The 15,163-nt window shown below is 40.0% G+C and overlaps 1 protein-coding gene across 1 annotated transcript in view; it reads right to left on the minus strand.

The window, feature by feature from the left end:
* Positions 1-329: 329 nt before the first annotated feature.
* Positions 330-15,163, minus strand: part of PDSS2 (prenyl (decaprenyl) diphosphate synthase, subunit 2) — a gene marked incomplete at its 5' end in the record, with an annotated part of 71,373 nt that continues 56,539 nt past the window's right edge. The window contains 2 exons of the mRNA XM_010292622.1: positions 330-488; positions 12,626-12,661. Of these exons, the coding sequence (XP_010290924.1) occupies positions 330-488; positions 12,626-12,661 (195 nt within the window). The remainder of the gene's footprint in view (positions 489-12,625; positions 12,662-15,163) is intronic.

Here is a 15,163-nt window from a genome sequence, read left to right on the forward strand (position 1 = left end):
GCCGGTGCGCGTTCCTCCGTCGGGACGGGACGGGGGGATGAGGTCGCCCAGCGGCGCGGGGTGTCGTCAGCGTCCCCGCGGGGTTGCTCCTGCCCGCGGAGGGAGAGCAGCTCCTCCGGGGGCGGCGGCTCAGGGAAACCTGGTCACGGCGTAGACGATGTTGGCCAAGGCGGCCCTGGCCTCGGAGGGAGGGAAGCGCTCCAGCGCCGCCAGCGCCCTCTTTCCGTGGACGGGGGGATGAGGTCGCCCAGCGGCGCGGGGTGTCGTCAGCGTCCCCGCGGGGTTGCTCCTGCCCGCGGAGGGAGAGCAGCTCCTCCGGGGGCGGCGGCTCAGGGAAACCTGGTCACGGCGTAGACGATGTTGGCCAAGGCGGCCCTGGCCTCGGAGGGAGGGAAGCGCTCCAGCGCCGCCAGCGCCCTCTTTCCGTGGCAGCGGCAGAGGTCGATGGCAGAAGTCACACCTTTGCCGGCCTTGATCGCTTCCTGCAGCTGTCAGAAAACACAGGCACAACGGGGTGGGTTTCGGCAGCGCCGGCGCACACAACTACCTCTAAGAGTGCAGGGCTCCCACCGCCCCCTCCCGGGGTAAAGGCAAGAACCAAGGCCGTCAGACAAAGCTCTCAAATACTCTCAGCTGCTCCGGTTTGGCTCCTCACTACAATAGAGCTGCGGGTCATTTAACGACATCACCCGTTACTTCATTACCTGAAAGATGCTGGCTCTCCAAGGGGCACACAATTTAAAAATAAAATAATTAAAAAATCAAAATATCCGGGCATTTCATACCTAAGCCACTGTCTGATAGCTTTTGTGCAGATCTGGCAGACGAGCCGTTCGCTCGCTCTCGTTTTCTGCAGCCAAAAACTGCATTTTATGAACAGCCATTCCATCCCATTTTTAGAAACAGGCACAGGATGACACACGTTGAACTCTTGTCTTTTGTAATACAGGCTTTCATTTATATACCATATGATTACATTTGTTACAGTGGACAAAAGTGAATTTTGTCAATAAAATGGGATGTGTTAAACTTTATTGTACTGAACTATATCCATGCAAACTCAATCTTCTCAGTAAGGCTAGGGAATCTAATGATAGTTTAGTGATATGCCATATGAGAAAGAAAATATTTCCATGGAATAACAGACATTTCATGGCAAGCTACTGGAAAGATTTGGCACCTAAAAAACTTAGGTAAATGACAGGTTAGATTTCATATGAAATAATATGAGCAAATATGTAAACCAAAACATGTTGTTTTTTCCCAGTACCTCAATTTAGCTGAAGCTTTAAGTAGTAATCACATTTATTAAGGCCTTTTTTTTTTCATTATTACTTTTTCCTGAACAGCAACACAAGACTGTCATGAAACACTGTCATGTTTTTCAACTCTAAAGTACAGGTGTCTGCAGACCAACTGCAGCCTGATGCCTCTTGCCAGAGAGAACCAAGGCCAGATGGATCTTTGGGATTTGATTATCCCAAAAGCATGACAGCATCTTTAATGTGTCCCACCTGGCTTTCATAGGTGGGTTAAATCACTATATTGGCTTTTGAAAAAAATGGCTTTTCTTGAACAGATATCTACAGTAACTAATTATACAGTGGTTTATAAGTTCTGGTTTTCTGCAATACACAGTCCAATGCCCCAATTCATTTACAAATACATCAGTATAACCTTATCTATCTAGTTTAAATCATGTTAAAAAAGTCTAGGCCATGACCAAATTGTGAAAGTACACCAGTTTTTACAGTTATTTGCATTCATACAGACTGAATGACATTTCTTATCTGAATACAAACTGAAGTGGATTCATTATCTGTATTTAAAAACGAAATTAGCTGAAAGCGTATTATAGCACTTGAGTGTTCAAGTCCCAGTTCATAAAAATTTTATTCTCCACTTCAGTTAGAATCTTCCTGCGCTGTGCGCTGGAAAGGAACTTGCCCCGAGGCATAAATGCATCGCATAGTTAATTCAACAGATCTTCTAACGAATGGGAAGCACATATACAACCACAGCTCTACAGCAAAGGTGGGGATAGGCGAGATGAGGTACGTTAGCAGTGTGAAAAGGTGTTTCTTCCCCCTTCCTTGAGACACAACTTTGCGAGATGGCAGAACCCACACATCTTAAGCAAACTCTGCTGATTTGCTAAAGTTCATTAAAAAGGTTTAGCATACCTGGTAATACTCATGTAAGTATATATTGAGATGTAAACAGGAAAGAAAATAGCTCCTAAAAAGTCTCCAAACTGGTCAAAGATCAGAGGAGCTTAACTTAAGCATATATGATTGCATATATGTACTATGTCTTACTCGTAACACCAAAATCTGGAAAGGGGAAGAATTCTAAGGCAGGGGCACAATCCATTTACATGCTTGTCTTGTGTAAGCCCTTAGACACACGTAGTGCCTTGAAGCCAAAACAATTGCAAAGATCATGTCAAACTGTGTGCTATACAAAAATCAGACTAAGCCGCTACTGAATGTTTCCAAGGAAAGTTCAAGGAACCTCAAAACGAAAAAATTTTGCTCATATGGCAAGCTCCTTCCTCAGCTTTGCAGCTAGAGATCATCCTATGTAATGAACGATTTATAGTCCTTAAAAACTTACCTGTTTTATATTCCATTTGCAGAATCAGGTGGTCAATTCAAATAAGCATCGACTGAGGCAAACCAGTCTGGATTAACCAGACTGCATGCTACCTCTATCTCAGCTGGGGTTGTAAAAGGGAGAAAAAATAAAAGAAAAAAAAGAAGGAAAAAAAAAAGGAAAAAAAAAGGAAAAAAAAGAGTACAAATTTGGCTTCTTGTAGTGGAATAGTTATTAAAGAAATACAGGATATAACTCCATAAGAAACCAGGCTTCAGTGGCCCTGCTGTATGCAAAAAAACCCTAATTTCAGCTTTTAGCTGTGCCGTCAGTTGTATTACACAGTTACACTTCCATGTGCTCTCTCAATTTTTGAGCTTCAATCATTTTATGTAATGAACTTCACAAACTAAGTACATTTAAAATCCATGTATCCAGTTTAGATATATTATTTTTTTAATGTCATTTGGATAGGAGCTGCTAATTTTTGAGGCAAATAAATAGAAAAGCAAAATGAACTGCTTTTATTTGTTACTTTGTAAACTTTAATTATGCTCCCTCATTGATTTCTTCTAAATAAAGGAATCTGCTCTTTTAGTCTCTACTTATATGTCATCATTTTGTGCAAACATATTTCCACTTGTAGGAACAATTTCATCCGTCATTAAAACACAACCTTCTTCAGAGTGGCATTCAATAATTACAACCAAATATAAGTCAAATTTGTTTCAACACACTTTTCTCCAGTTGAACTGCTAGACAGGCTGCAATACTGCATTTTAACTTTTAACCTTTCATTCAGACTACTGGCACTACAGTTCTACTTCATTCTACAGGTGCCAAGAATCTGAAAAATCACTGACTGGGTTTTGGTTATTTAAATTCAGCTTAAAGAATATTGTCTTGCAATAGTTCACCCAAGTTAAGACTCAGATGGGAAGTGACACCATCAATATACCAACACTGTTTTTCCTTCAGCACCTTCTGTTTTCCTCAGTATGTTCAGATATTGACCAGGCTGGACAGTTTTGCCTGATACACATGGAGCTCAGAACCCCAAACTTTAATGTCTGAAGGTTGTTCTATGAATCTAAGCAAAAGCAACAACATCATCATTATCTTCACAGTCTGGGAAAAAAGATGCATGGCTGAGCACAGAGAACAGAGCACATCAAGAGTCTCCATTCAGCCTGCTCTACTTGCACGAAGCCCAGCCGCATCTGTTTGACCTGCAATGAATTTATTTTCATTTCTTCTCATTCCCTAGCCTTTAGCTGGAAGGCGGGATGGCTCTGATGAAGAGTTACAGAAAGAGCAAAAGAAAAAAAAATATATGGAAAGGAGGGAAGTAATGAGGGCTTCTCATTCTGAACGCTCTGAATACACACAGGAGGACAGACTGCTGAGTGAGAGACTGGGCTCTATTTCTCCAGCTTCATCCTTCCCTTCTTGTCACTTCCTTCTATTCAGCCATCTTATAACAGCAAACCAAGAGGAGGAGAAAGGGAGAGAAAGGGATGCTTTCTGAGCCCTTCCAACTTTAAGGCTGCTTTCCACTATCTCCCTCTACAACCACACCTTCCTTCTGTTCAGCCATCTTATAACAGCAAATCAAGAGGAGGAGAAAGGGATGCTTTCTGAGCCCTTCCAACTTTAAGGCTGCTTTCCACTATCTCCCTCTACAACCACACACTCTAGCCAAGTCCTTCAAATAAATGGTAACAAGCTATTGATCGTTCCTTGAAGATTGCCTCTTGGAAAAGAGATTGCCCACTGGAAAGGAGAGTTTTATATCAGCACCTTGGTTTCAAGCTTCCATTTCCTATCTTTCAGGAGACAACCATAAGCATCACATAGTTGGAGTCAGGACATTTTCCACTCAACCCTCTGTGATTTGCTGAGCCAAGAACAGAGCCAAAAACCAGAACTGCAGCCACTTGTTATGGAAGGGGGGATCTGAGTTCAAGACCTTGGTCTCAGGACTGCTTCCATCTCTCAGGTTAAAAGCTATTGGACAAAATTACAGAGGTAGTTTTGGAGCAATGGCCATGTAACCATATATAGTCCATTCATGGTTCTGTCCCTACATGTGGGAACAGAAGGATGCTTACGGATGAGAACTTTACTCCTCTGTTTACTGACTTACCCTTCTAAGTCCACCATAAAACCAAAAGACTATACTTGTGTGTCCCATCTCTCTGCTTATGAGCTAGTAAGATATTAACACTAAGAAATTGTTTCCTGCAGTAGAGCGTAATAATCAAAAGAATGAATAATAAAAAGAAAACTTGTGTTACCTAGGTCATACCATATATAAAGTTGTAGTGAATTCACAATCCTGCCTCTACTTTGTAGCATTAAAGTTTGGGGGGTTTTATTAAGTGTTCAGGCACATTAATAAGTAAAGGACAACAACCTCGATAGGGTCTAGACAGCCTTTAGGTTCTACTGATTTGTTATAAATATACAAATATACAATGAGTAATGAAATGGTGATGGTGAATCTCAAATCAATTGCTAGTTTCACATATAGTACTAAATGGTCATCCAACAGAAGTTGCCTCTAACCAGATTTGACAATTCAACTAAAATAAAATCAATGACCAACAGGCCAAGAGGTCCACATCCTGTTTTTCTGATGTTTAAACTATACCCTTTATCCTGCATAGTTAGTTATCTACACACATATGTTTTTCTTGAAGCAGTGTGTCCTTGCAGCAAAAATCATCAACCGCTTCTTGGACTGTGTTAACAAGTGTATTCAGCAAGCAGTTACTGCCCTGCTATCTGGAGCTTGTGGGACCACATCCGGAGTGCTGTGCGCAGTTCTGGGCTTCTTGCTAAGTGAAAGACATTGCCATTCTGCAGCTAGTGCAGTGGGAGGTTACCCAGGTGATATGGGGCTGGAGCAGCACGTGGTCTGCAAGAAAATGCTGAGAATTTCTTAGTTCAGCCTTAAGAAAAGAAGGCTGTTATTGCTGTCCCAACCACCTCATGGGCAAGTGCAGGGGAGTCAGAACTAGACTCTTCTCAGAGGTGTATGTGCAAGGGATGAAAGGCAACAGGCACAGGTTGCAGCATCGCAAATGCTGATTAGACCCAAGGAAATTCTTTTCCACCGGGAGGGAGGTCAAGCACTGGAACAGGTTGCTCTGTGTAAATCAGGTAGTCTGTGAAATCTCTGTCCATACAGATACTCAAAACTCAACTGAGCAAACCCATACTGGCTCTTCTTTGAGCAAGAGGTTGGACCAGACATACCCCAGAGGTCCCTTCCAACTTAAATTACCTTATGACTCTGTGAATAAAGCAGAGTGCAAAGTACTATGTTTCCCAGTCTCTTTGTTTTAAAAAGGCAAAGAGAAAATTTCTCATCCATGCCATAGCAGTTAAGTATTTGCCTTTCAGACCAACTGTTCTGGATTGATGTTGGACAGAATGGCTTGTCTGAGGGCAGCAAGAGGTCAAAGAGGCAAGCTAGGGACTGCTGGATTTTGGAGACTGAAGAATTAAAGGAGACAAAAACTAAGCAGGTGTTCAAGTACAAAGACAACTAACTTCAAATCTTCTCTGCTGAGATATTTCTTATTTCATAGCCAAAGGAAAGAAGATTCCTTTCAGACAGCTCTATCTATGGGGAACAACAAATTAAGGGGTGGAGGAAGACTCTCTGAATATGGCCAAGTGCAGGGTCCTGCACCTGGGTCAGGGCAACCCCCAGTATCAGTACAGGCTGGGGGATGAGGGGATGGAGAGCAGCCCTGCTGAAAAGGACTTGGGGATGGTGGGTGAAAAGCCAGACATGACCCGGCAATGTGTGCTCGCAGCCCAGAAGGCCAATTGTATCCTGGGCTGCATCCAAAGCAGCGTGGCCAGCAGCTCAAGGGAGGTGATTCTGCCCCTCTGCTCTGGTGAGATCCCACCTGGAGTCCTGCGTCCAGCTCTGGAGCCCTCAGCACAGGAAACACATGGGCCTGTTGGAGCGGGTCCGGCCACAAAAATAATCAGAGGGATGGAACATCTCTCCTGTGAGGACAGGCTGAGAGAGTTGGGGTTGTTCAGCCTGGAGGCTGGAGGCCTTAAGGCTCCAGGGAGACCTTCTTGCAGCCTTTCAGAACTAAAAGAGGGCTTATAAGAAAAATGGTTGACAGATTTTTAGAAGGGCGATAGGACAAGGGGTAATAGTTTTGAAGTAAAAGAGTAAAAAAAAGTAAATCTATCTAGATTTAGACTAGATCTAAGGAAGAAGTGTTTCACAACGAGGGTGGTGAAGCACTGGCACAGGTTGCCCAGAGAGGTGGCAGCTGCCCAATCCCTGGAAACATTCCAGGTCAGGTTGGACGGGGCTCTGAGCAACCTGATCTTGTTGAAGATGTCCCTGCTCACTGCAGGGGGGTTGGACTAGATGGCCTTTAAAGGTCCTTTCCAACCCAAACTATCCTATGATTCTATGTGGTGAATATTTTGGCTGTACTAAACTTTATATGCAGAGTAAGAATGAGAACACTGAAATTCTTAATATTTTTTTGTTGTTGTTTTGCAGTGATCAAATTTATAATTATTTACATGATAAGGAATCAACAGTAACTTCAGGGTTTGTTTTTTTTTTTTTTTGCTTGTTTTTTTGCTGTTTTAGAAGAATGATCCTAAACAGCTAGATATCTTATATATTGACATCTTCAAACATCATGCATTCTCTCTGACTTGAAGTGAACTAAAACATTCTGCATTTCTGAAGTGAAAGAAAAAGAAACCCCAAAACACAAAATTTAAATTGTTCCGTGGCCGAGTGGCTGAATAGTGCTCTGTTTGCTGTGTTCTGCGCTAGTTTTTCTAAATTTGTTTTCTCTTTTGTGGGAACACGATGCTCAGTAAGCACTGATGTTTCAGATTGCTGAAATATTACCTTGAAAAGGCACTGACACGTTTCACAGCTAGTAGATCAACTCTGTAAAATTTTTCCTTTTTTTAAGGAAAACCTGTTTTTTTAAGTACCTTGGAATGTCTCAGCATCCACTTTCACAATTTTTGTGGCTGGACACAGGGTTATGCTCTTCATTCTCAAAACAGGCTGGACAATCACTTAAATGTGTCACTTCATAATGTCATAAGATACATTTATTTTTTAAAAATCTTTGTTGGCTATTTGTGTAGAATGATATGTGTCCTGGTTTCGGCAGGGATGGAGTTGGTTTTTCACATATGACATATGCCACTTGAAATCGGAGCAGTAAATGTATTTATCCAATATTTTCTTAGAAACTTTTTCTATACAAAAGGTAAAGAAAAGCATCTTTAAAGGGCATAAACACCCTGTAGAAACTACTACCCATTAGTAGTACTACTCATCTGACAAACAGAAAAATTCTCTTTTTATTTAAAACTCAAAACCACTCTACCTAGGAAGAAACCAAATCTGAAGAGAGTCACCCCCATCAGTAGAGGAAAGATGGCCTGCTTATAGGGAACATTGCTACTCCGGCTGTTATGCAGCTCTTTTAGTACATTTTGCCAAAAAATTACAAGTCATCCTGAGACACTGATTGGTTGTACACATCCTTTAATATTTTAGAAGAGACACTGACTCCTCCTCCTTATGCCTTTCCATGTCTTTCACAATGAACTTAAGGCCCACTAGCTTTTAAATCTAAACAATGGTAGTTAAGTGATGCCTTAAGTTATACCAAAAAGCATGACTTTCTTAAATCATGTTAATGCAAACAGTGATTGTTAATTGTCATCTTAGCATACACAAGCAATTAACTTGATATTTATGTTAAAAGATGTGATAGTTCTTTGCCTTCATGAAACAAAAGTTGTGCTGGATTCTCACCCCAAAGAAGCTATGGAAAATTGCGACTAATTAAAAACAAAGATGCAACTGATTTTTGGTACTGGATGTACACCTTGATAATTCAGATATGGTTAATTCCAACAAAGGAGAAAATTGCTTCTTCTGAATGGTTTTGGCTGCTTTTGTAATATTACTAACAAATCTAAAAAAAACCCCTATATTCATTAAATCAGACTATTCTGCTTTTTAATAAACGTAACAAAAGGAACTAATGGCAGTGGCTGCTCCAAAACAAACACGACAAATTTTCTTGGAAAGCCACCACAGATCATAAATATCTACAAACGACAATCCTCTGTCTTGAACTTTTTGCTGCATTTCAGGAGCAAGAGAGTGAGTAGTCTATGGCCTATAGTTGCATGACACTTCTTGCGATGAGACTGGCATTTAAACAGAGCCGCGGGACCAGTGTCGTTTACTCCACGGGACTGGAAAACGGCTCTGCAGACAGCACTGCGGCAGGATGAATGCACGACCCGTGGTAGTCAACGGTGAGCAGGGGAAGGGGAGCCACGCGACTCTTGCTGACGCAACTGGTTGGCACGGTGCTACTGTTATTTATTAGTTGCATGACAGTAGGTTACCACTGAGAAACCACCTTGTTTCCGAATGTGACCTTTCCCATTTTTCTTCTCTCTTTCCTACCACATGGGAAGTCAAGGCGTTAGTGCCACGCAGTGTATGAATGGCTGGATCTACCACTTCTTGACTCATCCTCGTTCCAGTCCTGTACAAAATCCTCTCCCTGTGTTAACGTCAAGCACGGTGTTTCATATATAAACCTACAACGTATGTCACAGCATACTATGCTGATGTACCATATTTCCCACACCAGTTTGGCTGAAAGGCCTCTGTAACAGACAGCAGAGCAAATGGACAGGGCTACAGTAAAAAAAAAGTTTCACTACGTCCTCTTTCATTTGACTTAATTTATCTTTTCTGAATATTGCATTTAGAAAAACAACAAAACCTTGCAGTAGCATACTCATTGGCTATAAAATACAGGATCTATTTCTTTATTTAGCCTTATCTTACAATTTTTCTAGAGCTTTGGCCAGAAAACAAGAATTACTCCTAGCTTACTCATTACTGCTACTAGTTGTGCCATTGATACACTCATTTAACAAGTCTGTATAATGCCAAGAACCATTAAGGCCTTGACTTCAGTGGAGAGTTTTTAATCAATATTATAAAATAGTAACAATTAAATTAAGAATCTCAGTTTGTTGTTTTAGAAGTAGCAGCTTATCTTGGATGCAAAGTAGATGTAAAATGGATAAAAGCTTTTTGTTTTCAAAAAGTCTGAGATTTTTGCCAAAATCCCACATACAAATGAGGGTGACAGGAAAGTTGCTGTCTCTTTCAGTGACATACATGAATTTTGTCCCTGCCATATACTGGTGCTCTCTCTTTTGTCGTCTGAGAAATACCACTAAAAGAGAGCTGAAACTACTTTTTCATCTCTGGAAGAGACTTTCAAACACCACAATGATGGATCAATATTTTGTCTGGATGCAGTGTGGCAGTGTAGGAAAGGAGGAAAAAAAAAAAAAAAAAAAGAGTAAAACATTCAGACATTCAGATACTAATGTGAGAAAATATATTCAGAAACACAGACCTTAAAATAAGCCTTTTGTGATATCAAAGTCCTTCTGATAAAAAGATTGAGAAAAGCTGGGAGAAAATAACACTAAAAAATTTTGCAGAACACAGTGACCTTATTGACACGACAGTCTCAGACCTAACTAAATTAACAGAAAGTATTTCGCTTCTATATTTATGTCAGAGCCCTCACTAAATTTACCTGTACCATCTAGATATTCTTTTGTTAGTGAAAAAAATCAGGGGTAGCATTTAAAATAAGATGCATCAAAAGAATAATTCAAAATTCTTGAGCAGTCTCAAAATTGAAATAAGACCTTTGCCTTTTAAGGAGGAATGTTAAATGGGTGGATCTCCATTTATCAAATTTACCTTCATTCAGAATTTTAATTGAAAGCCACAGCGAGTAAGGGAAGATACTCTTCATCAGGCTGAACAGCTAACATATATTTATGTTATACATAACATAACTGTATACATGTATTTATGAATTCAACTAAAGGAAGAACATTTTTATCTCAATTAGTTGGCACACTGAAGTTCATGTAAATTAAGAGAATAAAAATAATACAAATTTTCAGAAAGTTCTACAGCTAGTTTTGGCGACCTTTGCTTTTAAAAAAATTAGAGAGGAAGTATTTTGGAGATTCAATGAGAAAAAAGCCCCCAGATTTGATGAGGAATGTTAGAGTGATTCTAGCAACTGAATAGAAAGACGAGAGGGGATTTTGATGCTGAGAAGAAAGGACTGAGCAATGTGCAAAACACTGACTCTAGTGATATAGAAATAAAGACAACACAGCAAAGGGTGAAAAAAAAATTAATTTGTACTGCACAACATGCCTTTTAATTGGCTGTGTGCATGTAGTGGCCAAGCTACTATGCTGGGGTGAGCTACAGGCTACTGGGTTCATTTAGGATGGATGTAACTAATGACCACTTCTGTTTTACAGGAAGAAACGTAGAAGAGAGAGACATGACATCATCGCTTTGAAACAAACTTCCACAAAACCCAAAGTTGATTATTGTTTGAGCTCACAAAAACCATGCAGAATTTTTCACTATCATTACTAAACTCATAATATTTGTGCTTGTGTAAGAGATGATTATCCGGAGCTAGTAAAATCACATGCTTTCTGGCTGAAGTCAATTGCTCAAAATACAAAACCTGAAGGGCTTTTGTCCCTCCTTTTCCTTTTATTCAAGTGTCCAAGTTGCCTAAGAACACTATAAGTTTTTAAATTTCATGGGAAAGATCCAAAATATGAAATAGTTTCAGTCAAAATACAGAATATACTGACAAGTATTTAATTCTGTAAAGCAATTTTAGATCCCCCCCCCCCCCTTTTTTTTTTAAGCTATGGAAATGACACTAGGCAGATCACAATTGTAACTATTAAAAGGAGAAAACCCACACTGGACTTATAAAAACAAGTACCCTAGTTTAAACATCCAGAGAAGTGTCTGACATACTCAGACATATTTGAAGAACAAATGTAGTGCTCTCAGTGGTGATTTAGAAAATCACAGTTATATCAGTTTTCTTCTACTGTAGGAAAAAAATAAAAGCACAAAGGTTTTAAATAGCAAGCTAAGGTTGAGATCCTTTCTATGTTCAAAGAGGAAGGAAGGAAGGACAGAGAGCTTTTTTAATAATCCAAATTACTAATTTTCTTAATACAGAATGATTATAATAAAAGTCTGACCTGTACCTGTGTGCTAGCCTTCCATACTAGCAGTAATCAGTCATAGCTGTAATAGTCTTCAGGACCCAGTTGAAGAAGCATTTCTCAATCATGCATGTGGCTCAGTAATTTATATATTATTTCCTATTGATGCTGGAGATAACTAACCAGACTCTCTTAATCTACTTAAGACTCAAAACAAGTTGAGCTCGTGCTCAGTGAGTGAGTTGGGGACACAACATCATCTTCTGTCCCCACCACAAGCATGCTGTGCTCCCATATTTAACCAGAGGAACCTTTCCAGCCATCTCCTGCAGCTCTCCAAGAGCTTTATGGTGTCCCAGCTACTTTCAGTAGATAAGCTAGTTAGTGCAGGCCTGCCTTTACTACAGAGCAGTCCCAGTAGCAAATACAATGGTGACTTAGCTAAAAGTCATAATGTGGACTGGAAGAAACATAAGTTATTATAAAACATGTGTATGTATATTTTTTAATAGATGGCATGGCATTAAGGTGAGGATAAAAAAAAAAGTAACAGTATCCTCTGCCAATATATAGAGACCAGTGATGGGAGCTAGCCTGCAAATGACTGCAGAAAAGGAAGACAACAAAAGCCATCAGAAGCCTCATTTCAAAACCAAGTATGGGGAAGTAAATGGGATAAATAACGGCAGAAATTATTATTAAATAGCTGCAATTGATACTTACAGTACAGCTGACTACTACTGGCTTTTAAAATCAAGAAATTGCACAAGCCATTCTCTCTCCTCCCTCCGTATACAATAACCTGACTTTAATAAGGAAGTTTCTCTCAACTGTCAAGAATATCGTTGAAAATATTGCAAAAAACATTAAAGATAATAAGGAGATTTAAATGTAATTTACCAACCTTCTTGTAGTCCATTATATTTCCTTTGCTTTGTGCCTTGAAGAGAAAGAGAGATTTTTTTATAAGGCATTACATACTACAAACTAGAGTTGCAAGAATAAAGAATGCAATTAAAAGAGCTACTACTTTCAACATAATTGACTTTCTTTAGGAATCTGATGTGGAAAAACCTAAAATACAACCAAATATATTACCAGCTTACACAACATGGTTCTGTTTCAGATGAGAGTTGCAGATACTCAATATAATTTTTAGGTTTTTTATGACTTGTGTTAAACATTTGCTGAATCCAAAATGTTTTGGTCTTAAGAAATCTTGCTGTTTGCATTAAGTAATCTCTCCCATGAGATTCTGAAATAAACTATACTTCATATCAGAAATAACCGGATTTATTTTTTTAAAAGAGAACTCTCCATATATCTATAGTGATTTGCACACAGCTCTCAAAAAGAGATGTCAGGACCACTGTTAGACCTACGTTAGAGGTGCTTTTGGTTTAGAATTGCATTTAAGTATCAGCATCACCCTTTACTTAAGCAGCAGATACATACAACCTACAACTCCTAACACATTCAGAAAGAAGTATGAATAAATTTTAAATTTCTTCTTGCCCAGATGCAGTAAAGTATGTAGTCCCATTTCCTCAATTTTGTCACAGGACGATGTAGAAGAGAAGATGTCTATGTCTTTCTCACCCAGTGGCAGTGCTCTGCCAGACCCAGAACATTCCTGCTTAACCAACCTGAAGCCCTTCCCTTAGAAGGAATATGGATCCAGCTGTATCACTATCACTTCATCCAACTCCAGCTCGACTCTTTTCAGGCACATTGAGAAAAAAAATGACCTGTTTCTTTCCCTCTAGTCTCCACAAGGGAAGACGACAAACCTCAGTTCTTCTGGAACGCGTCTCCTGAAAAGGTGTAGATTAAGACCGCTACCTCTCCATGTCCTCTGTGGGGACTTCAGAAAGCAGTTGAGAGCAGCAGGTCAATTGGCATAGGGAGAAGAGTTGAAGCCTGCACTGAAGAGGACTGCTATGTGGCAAGCACAGCTTTGAAGACGTGGCACAGATTTGGAAAACAAATTAATTTTTGTAAGGGAAGAAAAATAAAATAGAGAAAAGAACCAGTGAGAGACTAAGCAAGCAGAAGAGGAAGGAAAACAGTAGAAACCAAAACTGATTTCACTGGAGGAAAAAGGGGACTGATCCACAAAACCTCTTTTCTACTCTCTTTAAGCTTCTTAAGAGTCAGCTTTTCTGGAATGCATATGAAGAAAACAGCCTGATAGCATGTGGGAGTAGCAAAACCACTGCCAATAACTGCTTCCTTATTTGTGTATTCCCATCTCTTTGATTTGCCAACTTCATACCGGTCGGATGTTATGGCTTCTTCAAAATATATTTAGTAGTTATATTGTGTATCAGAACACACCAGAAATATGTTCTTTAACAAATGACTGCCTATATGCAGATTCACAGTGCAGTGGAGAATTTGCCAACACGTTTGAAGAAGATGTTTTTTAGTCTTAGCAATACCAGAAGAGGTGTGCTCAGCATGCCTCCTCCTGCAACTAATACACGTTACAAACAGCAAGAATATTTTCTCATGCTCTGCTCCTCTCAAGCATTCGATTCAATGGCAGTCGTGCTCCTCCAAGCAGCAATCTTATCTAGCCTGTTTCTTAAGCGTTCTTTACTACCACTGCACCTTTGCTTTTTTCCTTTCTTTTTATTCTCACAGTACTTTGGCTCTTTTGACTTTTACTGACCCCAATTTCAGAAACACAGTTTTAGGTTTTTTTTTTTTCCTTTTACATCATACTCCTGCATCTGGTTTAGCTTCCTCAGAGGTATTAAGCCTGATTTGCAAAAGGTATGCACTCTTGTCAAACTTTGATAACTTTCTAGGTCTCACTGCTTGGCTGGGGAGCTCAGCCTCTGAATGTCAGGGCTCTGGGCCCTCAAAGAATAGCATATCAGACATGAATGGCCAACTCAGCTCAGCCTTCCTCCTGAACACCAAAGATCACCATGTACCAGTAGTGAGGGACAATAATACCATGACATTCTTCATTAATAAATGAGGTGGTATGAAATCAACTCACCTTGCCAGGAAGAAGGATCCCTGAATCCTCCATGAAATGACTCAAAATGCATCAGATAAGCACACCACAAGTGGAAGGTTTAAGACAATGCTTTTGGAACAGGTTTTCAGGGTGTTTCCCAAGATTGACTTTTCTCAGATGAGATGGTCCCTCTTGCATGTGTTCCAAAACCCTGTACTTCAGAAGTGCTTGATAAGGCATTTGACAAATGCTTTTCTTCCAGCCCTGCCTCTTCTTTCTGAGAAGGCTCAGAAAGATACGGTGAAAGGTACATGGATTGCCTTGGTCTAGATGAGGTGGTTCTAGTTTCTGACTGATTCCTTTTATAGATTACAAATGCTACGAGCCAAGATGGATTCTAGACCTGTTCATGGATTCCGCTTAACTTCTTCATTCAAACTTTGATCTTTTGTACCTCACTGCTAAGATGTT

Source organism: Phaethon lepturus, unplaced genomic scaffold (assembly GCF_000687285.1).
Source record: "Phaethon lepturus isolate BGI_N335 unplaced genomic scaffold, ASM68728v1 scaffold11598, whole genome shotgun sequence".
Taxonomy (NCBI): domain Eukaryota; kingdom Metazoa; phylum Chordata; class Aves; order Phaethontiformes; family Phaethontidae; genus Phaethon; species Phaethon lepturus.